This window comes from Accipiter gentilis, chromosome 24 (genome assembly GCF_929443795.1).
Source record: "Accipiter gentilis chromosome 24, bAccGen1.1, whole genome shotgun sequence".
Lineage (NCBI taxonomy): Eukaryota > Metazoa > Chordata > Aves > Accipitriformes > Accipitridae > Astur > Astur gentilis.
In genome coordinates this window covers 21,611,082-21,627,147 of record NC_064903.1, presented here as the reverse complement: position 1 = coordinate 21,627,147, position 16,066 = coordinate 21,611,082, and the positions used below count along the sequence as shown (strand labels likewise).

General features: G+C 37.9%; 1 protein-coding gene across 4 annotated transcripts in view; it reads left to right on the top strand.

Annotated features, from left to right (window-relative positions):
* DACH2 (dachshund family transcription factor 2) overlaps positions 1-16,066 on the top strand; it is a 313,869-nt gene that overhangs the window by 205,670 nt on the left and 92,133 nt on the right. For all 4 annotated transcript variants that reach the window (XM_049828092.1, XM_049828091.1, XM_049828089.1 and 1 more), the window contains one exon: positions 6,256-6,387. In XM_049828092.1, the coding sequence (XP_049684049.1) occupies positions 6,256-6,387 (132 nt within the window). The remainder of the gene's footprint in view (positions 1-6,255; positions 6,388-16,066) is intronic.

Genomic DNA, 16,066 nt, shown 5'->3' with positions numbered 1-16,066 from the left:
ATCTTCAGTAGTCTCTGAACTTTCACTAACTGAACGTGTTTAGCAAATTAGTCGTTATTTTTGCTTTTACAGTAGCAAGATAAATACTGTATAAATACTTCCAAATTTTCTAAAATCAGGTTTTGCTGTTGTTGGGGAGCTTTTCTGTTGCAAAATGGGAGAGAAGAGCATGCTTTTAAAATACGGTTGTAATATCAGAACAACTAGCTGCAGGTATCAGAACAGATGAAAGAAACTCAACTGCTGTAATACATTTCTTGGCTATTGACTACATTTCAGCTTGGCAATGTCAAATGGATGTAGCATGGATTTCAGTCTGGGCTCCGAAGTGTCCTCCCAGGGCCTGGGGTGAATACTCACACGACGTAGCCCATGATAAAGCTCAGCACTACGGCGCTGACGCTGAAATCCCATCCTCTGCCTGCAGTGGCCAATTACTCACCAAGTTCTTTCCTTACAGTCTCTCAAATGGTTCACGTTGATGGATTATTATGACCTATCTGAAACGGTAGCTAGGATATCTTTGAACAGCCATTGAAAACATAACATGCACTAGAGGTAAAACTTTCCTACAGTTTCTACTTGAGTCAGTTTACAGAAAAGGAAATATCTGCAATAGTAAGGCTTAAGCGTCTGGACCTGCCTCCAAACTGCTCTAACGCTTTGGTCATTTTAATGTTCTTATTCAAGGATTTGGTTTCACTGTCCTTTGTGTTAGCAGCTGGGTTTTACCTACCTGTTTAGCACTAAACAAAGATGATTCATTTCTCTACAGAGAACAGCTACTGTACTTTCTAATGTGAGTGTTTAAATTAGTAAATTCTTGCAGGCATTCTGAAAACCTGAAGTACATTATATGTATTTATTTTTATTAATGTTCTTATTGAAGAAAATTCAAAAGAAAGCATATCGTTTTTAATCTTCCAAGGCCTAATTTATTGGATGTTTCAGAATTGTTTTCACTGTTTGCAATATGGTATCTCATATTAACATTTCATACTACCAGATGTTTCATTATTCCTGTTTTAGCACATCATACTTGACCCATAGCAGCTTTGAATGCAAATAACAAACAAGCTGAAGCACAATGCTTGACTGTTAGACTGAAATAATATGGCAAGGCTAAACTGGTATTCATTTTTCCTTTTGAATATTATTAATTGCAATGTGTTGACTGTTAATTTAATTAAATGTTTTGTTTTAATATAAGACCATTCTTCAGTTCACTGACTCACCGTTTCATTTAATTAATTGCAAACCTCAGGATTTGATTACTCATAGTTCTCCTTTACTTAATTTACTTGTTCACAGTTTTGACAGAAAAGCTTTCAAACTAATATGAAGGAGGGGCACAGTCTAACTAATTAGAGAACTGAAAAAAATAGCTGTAGCTAGAGTACAAGATTCGCCTATACTCAGGGTCACCTTAAAATGCTCAGAGTCCTTGTATTCACCATCAAAATCCAATTTTCAATGACTGGACATTAGTTAAACATGGGGGATTCACTTGCACGCAAGACACCCTAGGTACCTGAGAGCAGGAATGTAACTGAGGTTTGGTTTCTGATGTCTCCAGGATGATATTTGCTAATGAGTAAGTTGTGACGTTTAATCGAGGCAAGAGGCACCGTCCCCTCGTCGCCTGGTGCTCGGGGGAAGCGGGTGGGTTCAGCACTGCCCTGTAATGGGAGACCGGCCCTGACTGGGATACGCTGCAAATGACCTCGGAGTTGTGATCTTCAGGCCATGCAGTAAAAATGCTTTTTTGCTGTTGAAATAATTCCTGAGACTTCACAGAGGAATAATCTTCAGTAGTCCTTTTGTCTGTGTAGGGGATAGTTGAGTAAACAATTAACCACTAACTTTAATAGGATGCAGGCAAAAGATGGAGAAACCTCTCTGGTTTTCACACCCTCTCAAGTACTACAGGTTCCTTGGCTTTTTAGGACCAGAGGACGCGTCCAGCCCTCCCAGAAGCACCCAAGCCTCACAGTACATTCAGGCCTTTTCCATCTCAAACACCCCGCAAGCAGTGGGTCTTCCCCAGAGCGATGCCGTCTGCCGTGCTGAATAAGCTGAGTATGGTCCTAATTTGAATCAAAAACCTTAATTAGAAAACCGCTTGGTGCTTAGGTACATTTTAACGGTGGCTCAGAATACAATTGCAGAATTTTACTTCAGTGCAACCTGAGCGTAAAGAGTGCTGGTCTGTGTGTCCTTGAAGGGTTACTTCAGGGCTAAATTCTTGTGTTGTACAGTGGAGTTGTGCAGACTCGTCAAGGGGAGAGTACACAGTGTCCTGACAAAACTGAAATTACGGAATGAAGATTACTAATGGCAGTTGGTTGTTTGGCCATATGCACGATGCAGGTGTACCTGAGCGCGCACCATCACAATCTGTTGTGCAATTGTAATCAAGATTCATATAGAGGGAGCTGACCCAGAACACGGCTCCAAGATTTCTGCGTTAGCGCTTATGTGTCTCTCTTAAAGATCCCTACCGGCTCTTCAAGGAGTTGCCGTCTCTCAGCCAAGGCAGCTGGTGGGTGGTGGGCTACTCTTAGCAGGGCTGGCTCCAGTGGCCACATGGTTGCTAGCAGCTTTGAAAACAAATCCCTGCAACTGTGATGAGACTCGTGCTTTTTTGTTGTTGTTGTTAGTATTGTAAAGGTTGTACGTGTTTGATAATAAAGCGGTACATAGTTTCTTTCCTGGGTGTTTAGTGATTGATCACAGCTGGCAGAAGATAACTGAAGGAAGGGAAATTTAAAGTGTAAAGGGAGGGGAAAAAAATGGAAGCTTTGAAGTGTGTAATCCAGCATGTCGGTTTTCCTAGTGATCCTTTTCTTTTTTTTCTTTTAAGGTGAAAGTAGAGGGATAGATGTATACGTTGCAGCAGTTTTCAAGTACATTTTTCGAAGTGAGGTACTCGAAGTGAGATTCTGCTGCTGATAATGATTCATCCGAGAGGATGGAAATGATTCTTCAGTTCTTTGCAGATCTTTAGATAAGTCAGTTGAAGAATAGCCCTCCTTGCCACGGCTAGCCGGAGCTGAGTCAATTATAGAAAGGAGTTTTATTAATAGTTACATTAAACAGTAGCTTCAGTAACGTTAGCTGTGGCAGTAGCGTTAATTGAAGATTATGCCAATGGGTGATTTGCTCTACGCATTCTTCCATCATTTCAATCAGTAGCACACCCTTACTACTGAAACCATTTGCTTTAACCTCAATTTTATTCGCTTTCAGGAATGTTGAAGAATTAGTACACTGTTTTTAAAGTGCCTCATACAGTCAGATTCTGGGGCTTTTACTGCTATCACGGTTCAAATAAGAAATTATATAGACTGGGGAATAAGCGAATGAGAGTATAAAGACTTTGCTGATACTGAGCTTAGAGATAGTATTGGCTATGTGTGCTTCAAGTTTACGCCCGACTGCTTAGGCCTTTCAGGCTGTAGTGCTTTCTACATTAGGACTGTGCTTTACCCTTTAAACTTCTAATGCTGAAGCAGAGTGACTTTGGTGTGGCAGATGGCACAGCACAGATTTCTGACACAGCACTGCTTTTTGGCTGTTGTCTTATGGCAGCTGTGTCTGGTTAGGGAGCTCAAAAATGCCTGACAATAATTACCTTTAATTTCTGCAGGCGGCATCGTGGTGATTTGGGGACTGTGTTTATTCTTTTCTGTTTGTTCCTTGGTACCCTTTTTGCCTTCATTACGCTTCCGATACAACTGTTCAGGAGAAGTTTGTTTTTATACAGTGCCCTGGATAATTTTTTGTCTTCTCTTTTCACTGAACATTTTACTAACGGTCTGACTTCACTTGCCGTTCCCTGTGTATCTCCTTATGAGTAGTTTCTTTACTCTTCTGTATATTTAAACTAAGTAAAGTTTTATGACTTACAGTATCAACAACCTGTATAAATACTGACCCAGATAAAAATATTTACTAGGATATTTTTTCATCTGTATGTATTTGGGTACATACAAATGACAAAATGTTATGATAAAAAACTCCATGTTCAGACTCTATATTTTTTGTAACCTTTAAAATAAATGTGAATTCTTTGCAAATGGAGTAGAAGTATAAAGTGAGAGTAGGCTGTGAGTGGGTACAAGTTCTGAAAATGCTTTAGTGATGGCTGTACCTCAAAACTTGGAAGTGGTTGCTGTAAGGAGGAAAAGTACAGATGTGCGGGTAGGCAAGCAAACCACACAGGTGCCTGGAAATCTTGAGAACAGTAAATTCCTTGGAAGACTTGTGCTGATGTTTGGTTGTTTTGAACTTCCTGAAAATAATGTGTAATTCAATCAAAGAGCAATCCCACTTCCTTTCCCTAGAAAAAAAGTGGAAAGGTTTGTAGACTATTTCATCTTCTCCAGAAAGCGTGTGAACAGTTTTATCATTTCAGATGTGTTCTCTGATGGGTGGATGAAGTGTAAGTGGTATCAGCCAGAGAATTTGTAAAAACAGGAGTTTAAACATCAAGATTTTATATCTGCTTGATAAAAACCCTGTAGCATTTGCAACAGAACTGTAAAGGATGTTAGAAAAAAAATTCTTTTTAAATAAAAAGTGAGTAATGGTACAGTATAGTGATCTTCTGTATGAAGTGAGGACTACATTAAATGTCCTAAGAGACAAGATTATTGATGATGTTTTCTGGACTTACCTTTATATGTCTGTATTTAGTGTATATTAATAACGAAATCAATATAGTTTTTCATGTATCAATGACAAAACAGTAAACAAGTGCCTAATTAGCGTAGGTAATATTTGTTAGATCTGGTGTCAGTGCTTTGGGAATATCGGAGTGTGTAACTGCAGTTTGGTTTTGTGAATGTTGAGAGGCTCTTCAACAAGACGGAAGGAAGAGGACAGGCGGCCTGGAGCGAAGAGGGCTTGTGTAGCTCCTGTCTCGTAAGCTGTCATCTCCAACTTACTGATATTCATCAGGAATACCTTTGCTGAAGTTAACCACATTGCTGTGTCCTTATGTGATAATACATGTCCCCCCTCCATGCATTTGGAGTCTATGGATTGCTTGTTTACTTAAGTCATATTAAAATAATGAGAACTTTTGTGAAGCCTGTTATAGGAGCAGCAGAGCTAATCTAAATGTCAAATTCATAGCAGCTTTTAAAAGGAAGTATTTTAATTTATGGATGTCTGGCAGTATAGGATGTGAAAATTATTAGTTCACTTTAATCAGTATCTAATCTCTCAGTAAGCAGTACTTTCCAGAAACAGCAGATTATTTAATTCTGTTTTGATGTATGATATCTTTGTGGGTTTATACAACATGCACCACCAACAAAAAAAATCATGGGTTTTTTGATAAATGCAATTCAGTGATTTTGTGGAACTATTGCATAGTCAATTACAAGATAGCTGATATGAAGCATTTAGACTGCTTTTTAGCAGGTGACAAAAGCAAGTCATACTATACTGGGAGGAAGACAGTAAACCCATTTAATCCATAACTGAGAGTCTAAATAATAATTAAAAAAATTTGGTAATGATCGTAACCTGTAGCCTGATGCTACTCTACTTCTCTTTTACTGTTGGAAATTAATTGAGTTTTAGTCACTTGAAAATCTTCTACAACTAACCCCCCCTTAATTCTGTAAATTTGTGCTGGTCTTAATAGTCTCCTAAAGGTGGGATCAAGTTTGTAATTACACATATTGTAGTTTTCTAACATCTCCAACGTAATATCTTCCAGTAGCAGTAATGTTAATCCAAACCAACAGACTTCAGAAAAAGTCGAAATAATATTTAGATATATAGTATAATAGTACAGCATTGATTGTTTCATGTTAATTGGCTTTGAACTGTTCAAATTAAGAAATACTGTATCATACTAGTGTACTTGGAAGTTTTGTAGCAGCTGAACAAGTCAACCAGAAAGTGATCAAAGTGACAAAGTGATCAAAGTGACAGGAAATAATATTTAAAAGTGTAATCAAAAGGGATACCATTAAATAAATATTTCTTTATGCTGCTGTACATGTTAAAAAAAAGGGGAAAAAAAAACAAAACAGGAAAAAAATAAAAATCTTTAGAATGGTGTACTGAAATAACTTGACTTTAAAGTAGTGTTCAGAATATCATTTCGTAACTGGACTAAGAATGTGTATTGAATTTATGTGACCTATTCTCACTGAAAGGAATTGTTTTGTTCTTAGCATTTTTCAGTGCTGTATTGTATGGTATGATATTGCATTTTGTTTATTTATATTTTTCCAGGTCTGACAGCGGCTGCCATGGCAGAGGCTATGAAGTTACAGAAAATGAAACTTATGGCAATGAATAGCCTTCATGGAAGTGGAAGTCAAAATGGAACAGAATCAGAAAATGAAGAGCTCAATTCTAATGCAGGTAAGTAATGCTGTGCATGTGAGCTGCAGGGGAGCTCTTAACACCTGTTTTTGTGCATTGGAAACAAAATCAAAAATCTATCTCAAGTTCTGTGCTCTTTTATTTTGTAAGCTTTGCTCTGCCAGCGTCAAACAAAAATTACTGCATCTATTTCTCCAGTTTTCCTCCTAACAGTTATCTTCCTTAATTTTTTGAAAAATATTGGTGAAGGATTGTTTTTGTTACGTTAGAATACAGACTTTTTAAACTGTTCCCTAAATATATTTGTAGTAACAAAAGACTTCTCTGTTGGCAATAATACAGTTAGTCTAGAGTTTTCCTGTAAATGATGGAAAGTTTCCAAAACATCAGGTTGTTGGAACTCATAATGAGTTCCACAGTTCACTGGAGAAAGGTAAAGTAGGCAATGCTAAATAACCAACTTTCTGGCTTTTCTGCATTTTGTTCTTTCCTTAAATGGATATTTGCAAACCACAGCTTTGAAGGAGGGTCATGGTAAACATTTGTTATGGTCTACCTGGCTGGGATAACCTTGGGTAGAAGGCACTGACACTGAACACATGTTCCGTCTGTACTACTATAAGCATTAGTATCAACTTGAACTAAGCTCCTTGAGTCCCAGCTCCACAAGAATAGGGTTCAAAGTTTAAGTCAGAAATGGATCCTTCGAAGAGGATATCTTCTTTGTTTATTCTAATGTCCTTTTCAGGTGAATGGAAGAGATTTTTACTCGGATAGCGGAGAGAACCTGGATAGATCCATTTTCTCTCAGAAAGCTGCTAGATACCCGATACAATAAGGGCAGTTTCACTTGGACTCACCTTTTTTGACACAAATGATCCTACAATACACTCTTACCATTTTGGAAACTTATGCATCCTTTGTTTTCATTACCAATTCAAGAACAGAGGCATTGTCTAATTCCTCATTGCATTCAGATCTCCCATCGGCATTCACACATCTCTGAAGTCACACATGCGTCTCTAAAGACGAAGCAGCTCTAACAGTTTGCTTGCTTGGATGGTGTATAGTTTATATGCATTGTACCATCAAAATGGTAATTTATTAGACCAATAAAGCAGCAGCTGGGAGGTCTTAGACTCATTTTCTAAAGGAATAACTTTGAATTCATGACAAATTATGCACAAAGCAGCCTTTCCAAAAGTGGTATTGCCTTTTGCTAATTTTGTGTACTCATCTGTATTGAAGAAATCTGGCTTCTAATTCATGCATTAAACTCTTCCCCAGCTTTCTATTATGTAGGATATGTATTTCTTATTCACCTCTCAGACCCTAATCAATTAGTGCGTATTGAATTCAGAAAAAAAAGCTCTGAAAAAGCATATTTAGTTTGTGTAACTCTTATGGTCTGTATATAGTTCAAAATGAATTACAGAGTTTCACTGAATGCTAAGAAATATGACTGAAGATATAATTCCTACTGAAAAGCAAGAAAGCTTCATACAGAAAAGATGTAGGGTTTGTATTTGGGTTTTTAAAAGCTGCTGTACGAAAGCTTGCTAATTTGAATGTTCATGGTTTCACGTGTTACCTGATACGGCAAAATCTGTATGCTTCGTATGGGGAGAATCTACAGGACATTAATATTATTATTTTAGGTACCTCATTGACAAGTTTTATGGGGGACTATCATACCAGCCTTTCGACAATACGTCAAGAGTATGAGTATCAAATGGAAGTTCTCTGTGGTTTAGCAATTCAGTGAGTTCTACAACTGACTCGGTACCAATTCAAATATTTGGAACAATTCCTACTGACTTTAGCTGAAGTTATAGTGGTGCCCAAGAATAAGGATATGGTGTCAGTTATGTAAAGATCTTTTCTCAATTCATTCCCCTTTTCATTGCCTAATTCAGTAAAATTGCCAAGAGCAAATTTGCTGGGTTGAGTGCCAATGTTGCTTGCAGACAGAGAAATGAGTCCTTAACAAAAAGAACTACTACGAATCGTATTAAAAATCACAATTTCCCCTCTTTTCAGTATCTGCAATGCCAGCATTAGGATCATTTTTGTAATGCATGGCTTCTCTCTTTATTGGAGGATCATTTTTTAAAGATTTACATTAAGCAGGTACAGCAGGATGTGCCAAGAAGGAAAACCAAAATGAAGGGAATGTAAAACTTAACTATACATTTCACTATACAAAATAACTGAGGAATTATCAAATAGTCACTATAGAAAACCATTGGAGACCGATGTGGAGCATGAAGAGATTGGGCATTTTGTTTAGAAGTTGATAGACATTTTGCAACTTTGATTCACTGTGAAGAGAACACCATGATAATTCTGTGTGCGTGAAACCTTTGCCAAATGTTTGTTTTGCTCTAGACTTTTACAGTTTAAATGACTATTAAAACCAAAATGAGGATACGAAATGAGAAAGAAAATTGAATTTTGAAAATTTTTTTACTAGGAAGAGGTAAAAAGGAACAAAGCAAAGGAGTGAGAAGCCTCATAAGTGAGAAAAACATTTTATTTTAGTAGAGAGACCTACAGTTTCTTTGATTTGAGGTTGTGTTTAATAGCTTCTGTAATGGCTGCAACATGACTCTGCATCTAGATTTCAGCATGAATAACAACCTGTTCGTGTTTCATTTAGCTCCAAATGAGAAATTCTGTCTTTTATTGTTTTAGGAAATTAGTCTGTGTACTATTGCTCCTGGAACTTTATAATTAATCACTAAAGGTTATGGCTGTGGAGAGTTTGTGGGAAATAGATGTCTGAATGATTATAATTGTATCTGTCAAATCAGAAATATAGTTATACAGAGCAGAGGACCTTTTGCTTCCTTTGATTATTTTTTTTTTCTTTTTACTGTAACAAAGACTTGAAGGGTTGCAGTTTTACTTAAAACAACCGTAGAGTTGGTTGGTTTTTTACCTCAGTGTTACACATTGACTTCCTTTGGTGAGTGTAAGATACAATGCCACTAAATATTTCACATTAGGTTGTGTGCCTTCCTCCTCATTCCCTAGTCTGGTAGATGAGTGGAATAGTCTCTTTTGCTGTTGTTTGTTTTGAGTTAAAAATGTAATTCATTAGTATTAAGTCCTGAAACTTTATTGCCAGATTTTTTTTGAAGTGTGTCGTTATATACAGGCCATTAGTATAATAAAAGAAGTGGTGAGGATGTCTTGTTGTATTCATTTCAATCCCCATCTGTATCTGTTGAAGTCAGTATGAAATAATTTTTGATTTGCTTCTTTAGTAATGCCTAGAAATCACTTCTGTAGTTTCTTTCTCTGTGTGTGCACCTACGATGATGGAATTTTTCAAGAATTTCTGTTTCTGAAGCCAGAATTCATGCCATCAATTTAAAATCTGACCTCTAACTCTCAGGATCACTGACTGTAATTCCGCAGATATTATTTTGTCATCTAGGAAATTACAGGTGTGGAATTGAATCTTACAAGTGTGTCTAAGGAAGTAGGGAGTAAGGCGGCCACTTCTTTTCCTGCGTCTAGACCAGCTGGTACATTTTTGCCATCAGGTGCTACCTACCTCGTCTTTGTGGTATTACAGTAATCTCGGTAATGGTGGAGTTTAGTACTGGAATATTCTAAGTAATTTATTAAAAAAAAAAATGCTGCAAGAGACAATACTGAAACTGTGGGAAAAAAAAAAGTACCCCCCCCTCAAATTTGCACATATTTTTTTAATTGAAGTAATACATTAGTTCACAGTGTTGTGAAGAATGTTGTTATACATTTGAACATTAATGTCCTCCTTCCACACTCTGCAGAAGAGAAAGAGATTTTTTTTGCACCTTCCTACTCATCATATGAAGTGTTGAAGGAAACTTCTCAGGCAGTTGAAAATCTCGTATTTAATCTTGTACTATAGGTTTTCTGGCCCCACAGTCCAGCTGATCTGTGCTAGCTGTTCCTTGTGGCTTAGTGTCTGTCTCCATCTTCTTGTAGGATCTGGGAAGGAAGGTTGAATTTAGAGAACCACATAGTTGGGGACATAGGTGTCTGGAAGGGGGAGAAATTAATCCCCCTGAAATCTCAACTTCCCAGTGGCTGTAAGTCTTTCACAATCCGGTTCCTCTTTTTTGGCTACTCTCTGTGAGTCCTTGGAGATGAGGCGGTTTGTGGATGGCAATCAGTGCACACGTCTGAGGGTTGCCTTGAGTCCAGAGGGTTGCCACAGCTAAGACAAGTCATGCTGTAAAGCTGTAAGCGTGACTGATAACGCGTGCCAGGAGCAACCTGGCCTTTCGTATTCCACTTTGGAGAATGAATAACATCAAGAGTTTGAAGCGGGCAGCTGAAGCCAGGTATGCTGGATGCATGTGCAGATCTCTCAAAGCCCAGCCATGTAATCAATTTTGTTGTTCTGTAGAAATAAAATAAACAAAACAAAACCTCTCTAGTTGCACAGAAGTGTTTATAAAGATGATTTGTTTCATCATCATGCAATACTAAAATTAGGTGAAGTGTATTCTGGAAATTAGCATATAATTGCCTAGGGAAATCTGCAACTTATTTGAAATCGGAGCTTTTTTTTTTTAATAGCATGGCAGCAGGTAATTTGTACAAATATGTGATAGAAACTGGAACATGAAGGATAGATTGCAAAATACAGTATTGGTGATATTACCTGAACATCCTTTAAGCTGCCTAAGCAAAGAAGGATCAGCGCATAGCAATCCGTGACAGTACCTGTTTGTACAAAACCTCAGTGCAAAGAATAAAGCAGTTATTTCCTTCTGTTGGCTTTTGGAGTTAGCATGCATGATTTAATAAATGTGTTTTGCTTTCCCAAGAGAGATATCAAACAGTACTAAGTGTTTCAGTGGTATTTCCTTAGGAAGTCAAAATGTTATTCTGTATGTAGAGTCTTGTTGCTTAATTTCCAGACAAGAAGCTAAGTTAGGCAGAAAAGAAAGGAAAAACACCCTAGCTTTTGGCATACGAGGATCAGAGAAAAAGCTTTTCATAGGAAAAAAAAAAAAAGAAAAAAAAGTGTTATCTTTTTATCCTTTTTTCCCTTCAGTACCTGCCATGCAGTTTTCTCATAAATGCAAACATCCTTCACAATCTGTTTAAAAAACCACAAATACATCACTCAGAGGAATATTTAAGGAACCATCAGGAGGGAAAAAACTCATTGGTTTAATGGAATGCTGTCAAGGAAAATCAGCATCACAAACGACACACGGGCAGAATTGATACTTTTGCACTGACATGTTAAAAGAAAATCCCATGCATTATTTAGAAAACCCAGAAATCTGTCAGCTGTATGATTGCCGAGTTAGCAGAAGCAGGAGGATGCTGCTCAAGTTGAAAAGAAACGCGTAGGCACAGATCCATATTGTAACCTTTCATGTTCTCCACCCACCATGAATACCCAGCTATTACACGGTCAGCATTTTTTAGTTTTTCTCTTTTAAAATTTTCAAGTGCTTGAAAAGTCAAAAGAGGTAGGTCTTTTATTCTAAAAAAGCAGGATGCCGAGGCTGTTATTTTATTGTAAGAGTAAAAATGACAAGACCAGAGAAGAGATTTTTTTTTAATCCTTTAGTGCCATGCAGACTAAATGAAGTCATTTTTCCTGTTGTTAAAGCAAGTATTTTTGTGCTACATGAGGAGAGAGTTATTGTTTCAAAGATGATAATTTTATTTAAAGAACACAAAACATTCATGCCATTTTAGAAATATAACCAGTCAAAACTACTATTAATATTTTTAGAATCAATTGAAAAGCTAGTGAAGCATACATTTAATTTTCTTTAATTGTCCTTTTGCCAGGAGGAATATATACAGTCTTGAAGTAAGAGAGAACTTAATACGTTTTGTTTTCTGTGCTGTCTCATCCAAAAACTCGGCTTGTTTGACTCCAGCCCTCGCAGATCTATTAAAATGTTTCATCCTAAAAATTGAGACATCTGTGCAGTTTCTTTAGACATGTACCTGCACTGGTTGTGGCGAGTGTGAAGATACTTGCTTTTCACACTGGAAGTTGAGCGTAGCACGGTGGCAAAAACAGCTGCTAGTCCACCGCCATCGAACACAAACAGATTGAGCACCGGCACAGATAGGAAAAAGGATGACATTTTTGATGTGCCTTTTGTCTTCAAGCACGCAGGTGATGAGGCACTGTGAGCGTGGCTGGTGGTGTAACACGTATTACGCAGCCAACGCGAGCGGGCTGGGAGGTAGGCGCTGGTGGTCAGTGTCACGCAGATCTCCTGGAGATCAGAAATGAGTCCAGAGCCCCTCACGGATCCTGGACAGCCCATCAGGCTGGGGTGCGGTTCTCTGGGGCAGATAGGACTGGGCCATGTTACAGCGTGCGTCCGGAAAAAAAACCACCGTCTTGGAAGCCCCTGGACGAGACGTTGGTTCTTCAGGGCTAACTCACGGCACAGAGGTGAGGGAGCAGCCTGCTGAGGTCTGATGTATGAGTGAGGCTCCTCTGGGCAACGAAGGCACGTGTGGCCCCGCAGGTGACGGGCTGTGAGGACAAGTTCTGCAGAAGAGCGTTGATCCCAAGGCCGTACTACTTGAAGAAGATTGGCGCAGTGATGGAGCTCAGTGGCTTCCAGGATGCGCTTCCGTACCTACGTCTGGAGGTGGGGTTTCTTGCAAGTTTTTTGAACCCACTTGCAAGTGATATCGAAGAAATTGCAAGCTTGCTTTTTCAGTGGCTATGGAGTGAAGGAACTAAAACATTCACGTAACACGGAGGCTTTAAAAACCTTTACCCGTTGCTGCTTGTCAGAAAACGTCTGTGGTTTGTTGAATGATACAGAGCAATGAATTCCCTGCAGATAATGTCAGTGGGGCCTTCCTGGAGCCAGTGACTGATAATTCTGGAGAAAAAGGGTGACGTGCTGTTTTCTTTTTTTAAGATACAGCTCCTCAAATATTAGCCGGGAAGTGATAAGCTGTTGTTTTGGTTCGGTTGTACCTTGTTTGTATTGTGCCGTGTTCTCTTTTGTTTCTTCCTAATGGTGATAGCTTTCATGGGCCCTCTCAGTTATCCCAAGAACGCAGTCTCCGTGTGTGAAGCGTGGAAACAAGATGCACATATATCTATTTCTTTGGCAAATACTGGGTTTTTCTGGAGAGTGAATGTCAGTGGACAGTTTCCGCTGTGTCACCCCACCACTGGGTAGGATTTAATACCAAGAATTTTAGGATGCTTTAGTGAAGCACAGTTTCAGTGGAGTGCAAAAGTGAATTTGTTTCTTATCTGCAAACTATTTTAAGGTCTCATTTTAGATAGGTTCTTAAGCAGTTACCTCTTGAATGCATGTGAGTACTTTAACTGTCTTTTTAAACAGTATTCTCATTCCTTTAAATATCAAGGCAAATACTTTGTAGTAAATGTATATGGTTCACACACAAATGCTTATTCGTCAGCCAATATTTACATATTTGGATTGACTGACGCCCAACTCTGAGAAATACGAAGTAGCTCTGGCTGTAGTTTTAAAACTAATAAAGGAAATATAACTTCAGACAACTTCTGAAAATTAAATTCTCTGTGCTTTTCTCTGTAATTGAGGCATCTTTGAGAGGAGTTTCTGTTTCTGATTTTTGATGCTTATCTTGCACATGATGAAATTAATTGATGTTTATATAACATCATAAGGTAATGTAAACTAATTTAAAGATCAAGTAAATTTAGGTATTATCTTATATAGACTTATTTTTAGAAAGGTTCTTATTAAATGTCTAAGCTCTGGTTTGTGTGAATGTTTGAGTGGGTAATTCTCAAGGGTATATTTTAAATGCTTTCATGACAATTAGATGCTGCTAAATGTTTATGAATGGAGAATATATATACTTGTAAGTTTATATTTCAACAGTTAAACATATCACACAATCTGCTTCCTCAGTATATTTTGGCTGTTATCTCATTTGAAGTCAAAGAACTGCTGTTCCTTTTTTCCAGAGCATAAAATACACTTCTTTTTTTTTTTTTTTTCCCCTACGAAGACAGAATTCCTTATGATGATTTGTAACTTTTGGTGGAACAAATGTAATATAGAAAATCAAGATTCATATCTATTAAAAACCCCCACTTCCTAACGCCAAATAAAATAAAATACTTCCGGGTGCTCACAGTGTAATCATAAACAACCTCTCTAGATTCTTGCCGTATCTACTATCAGAACTAAGTGCAGCAAAAGATAAACTAATGACAAAATGTAAATGGTATGGCTAAACTGCGTAGAATTGAGAGCTTTCACATGTCTGTCACCTTTCGGATCCTTTACAAATTTATAGTCTCAGAGTGCAGAGGTCTAAATCTTCAAAGCTTGAAAAACAGAGGTGCAGCGTGAACTAATCTTCATTTTTTCCCCTATCTTCTTACAGCAGCACTAATGGAAATGTATTTTGTTTAATGACTCTGAAATCCTGTTTGTAATTAGATGTGGGAATTGGTCTTACTTTGTAACAGATGATACTGGAATAATAATATGAGAGATGCTACGCTGAGACCACTATCCTCCTAAATCTATATCATTTTTCATTTTATTGACAGGAAATGTGTTCCTGAAACAAAGAGATTGATTTTAAAGAGTAGAAAAATAATGTCTAGTAAAAACTCAAATGAAAACATTTTACCATTACTTTTAAGTGTATCACAAGAGTACATTAACCTTTTAACTTTATTTTTAATTTTAGTAAACAGTCATCTTATAATTGTTGCTTTGTCACTGATAGGATCTTTGAATTAATGCACCAAAAGGTAGGGAACTTTAATTAATGACAGGGTGCATACAATTAAAATGCATATCATATTTCAGAAGGATTATTCAAAATAATTAATTTTGTCTGTTAAAACTCTTTTACGGTCGTAAATGAAGTAATTAGGAGTGGGCACAGAACACATGAGTGCAGGCTGAGCTCACACAGTCCCTTCAGAGTATTAGTCGTCTTCGCTGGCTCTTGATGTCATAAATCATTTTGGCCACTGTAGAGCCAAGACTACATTTTTCCCGTGGTTATAACTTTCACATTTGTTAGTAGTAGCAGGTATTCGTGGTCAATATGAACCGTCGAAGGAAAGCAGGTTGCTCAAAAGTGTCCCTCATTAAGACAAGGTCTCGTGTTTCTCTGCGAGGCACAGGAACTGCCATAGCACTGTAGGGAGCAGTACTTAGCAGAAATGTGCCAAATTTAGGACTTTCAGTATAAATTTTTATTAAGACCAGCACAGATCAGGTGCGCTGCACTTGAAAAGGAAAAAACATTCCAGTTTAGACATTTTAGTAGGCTTCCGCGACTGCTGAAGGACACGGTGTGAAGAGTACTGTCCTGCCCTTTCGGAAGCCGAGCGGCGCTCTCTGCGGCAGGCGCTGGGTGAGACGGCGTCTCCATGCATCTCTGCCTTTCTGGTCTTGATGCTTAGCGGGAAAGGGAAGGAAATGGAAAAACGTGGTCCAGATCTACTTCTCTGAAATGGGTGTTGTGTTTTATGTTAAACCATAGCTGGATAAAAGCGAAAGCGGTCCTGGGAGCAGGTATCATCAACTGGTGAAGAGATGAACTCTGGCAATTAGGGATGCCAAAAATGCAAAGAAGTACGCTTAGTGATTTGCAGATTTTCCACAGTGCTACCAAAGAACAAGAACAGTGAAGTACCATATGTCAAATACTTTTTTTTTTTTGAGGTCCTTGTACGTACTCTGTTTCAACA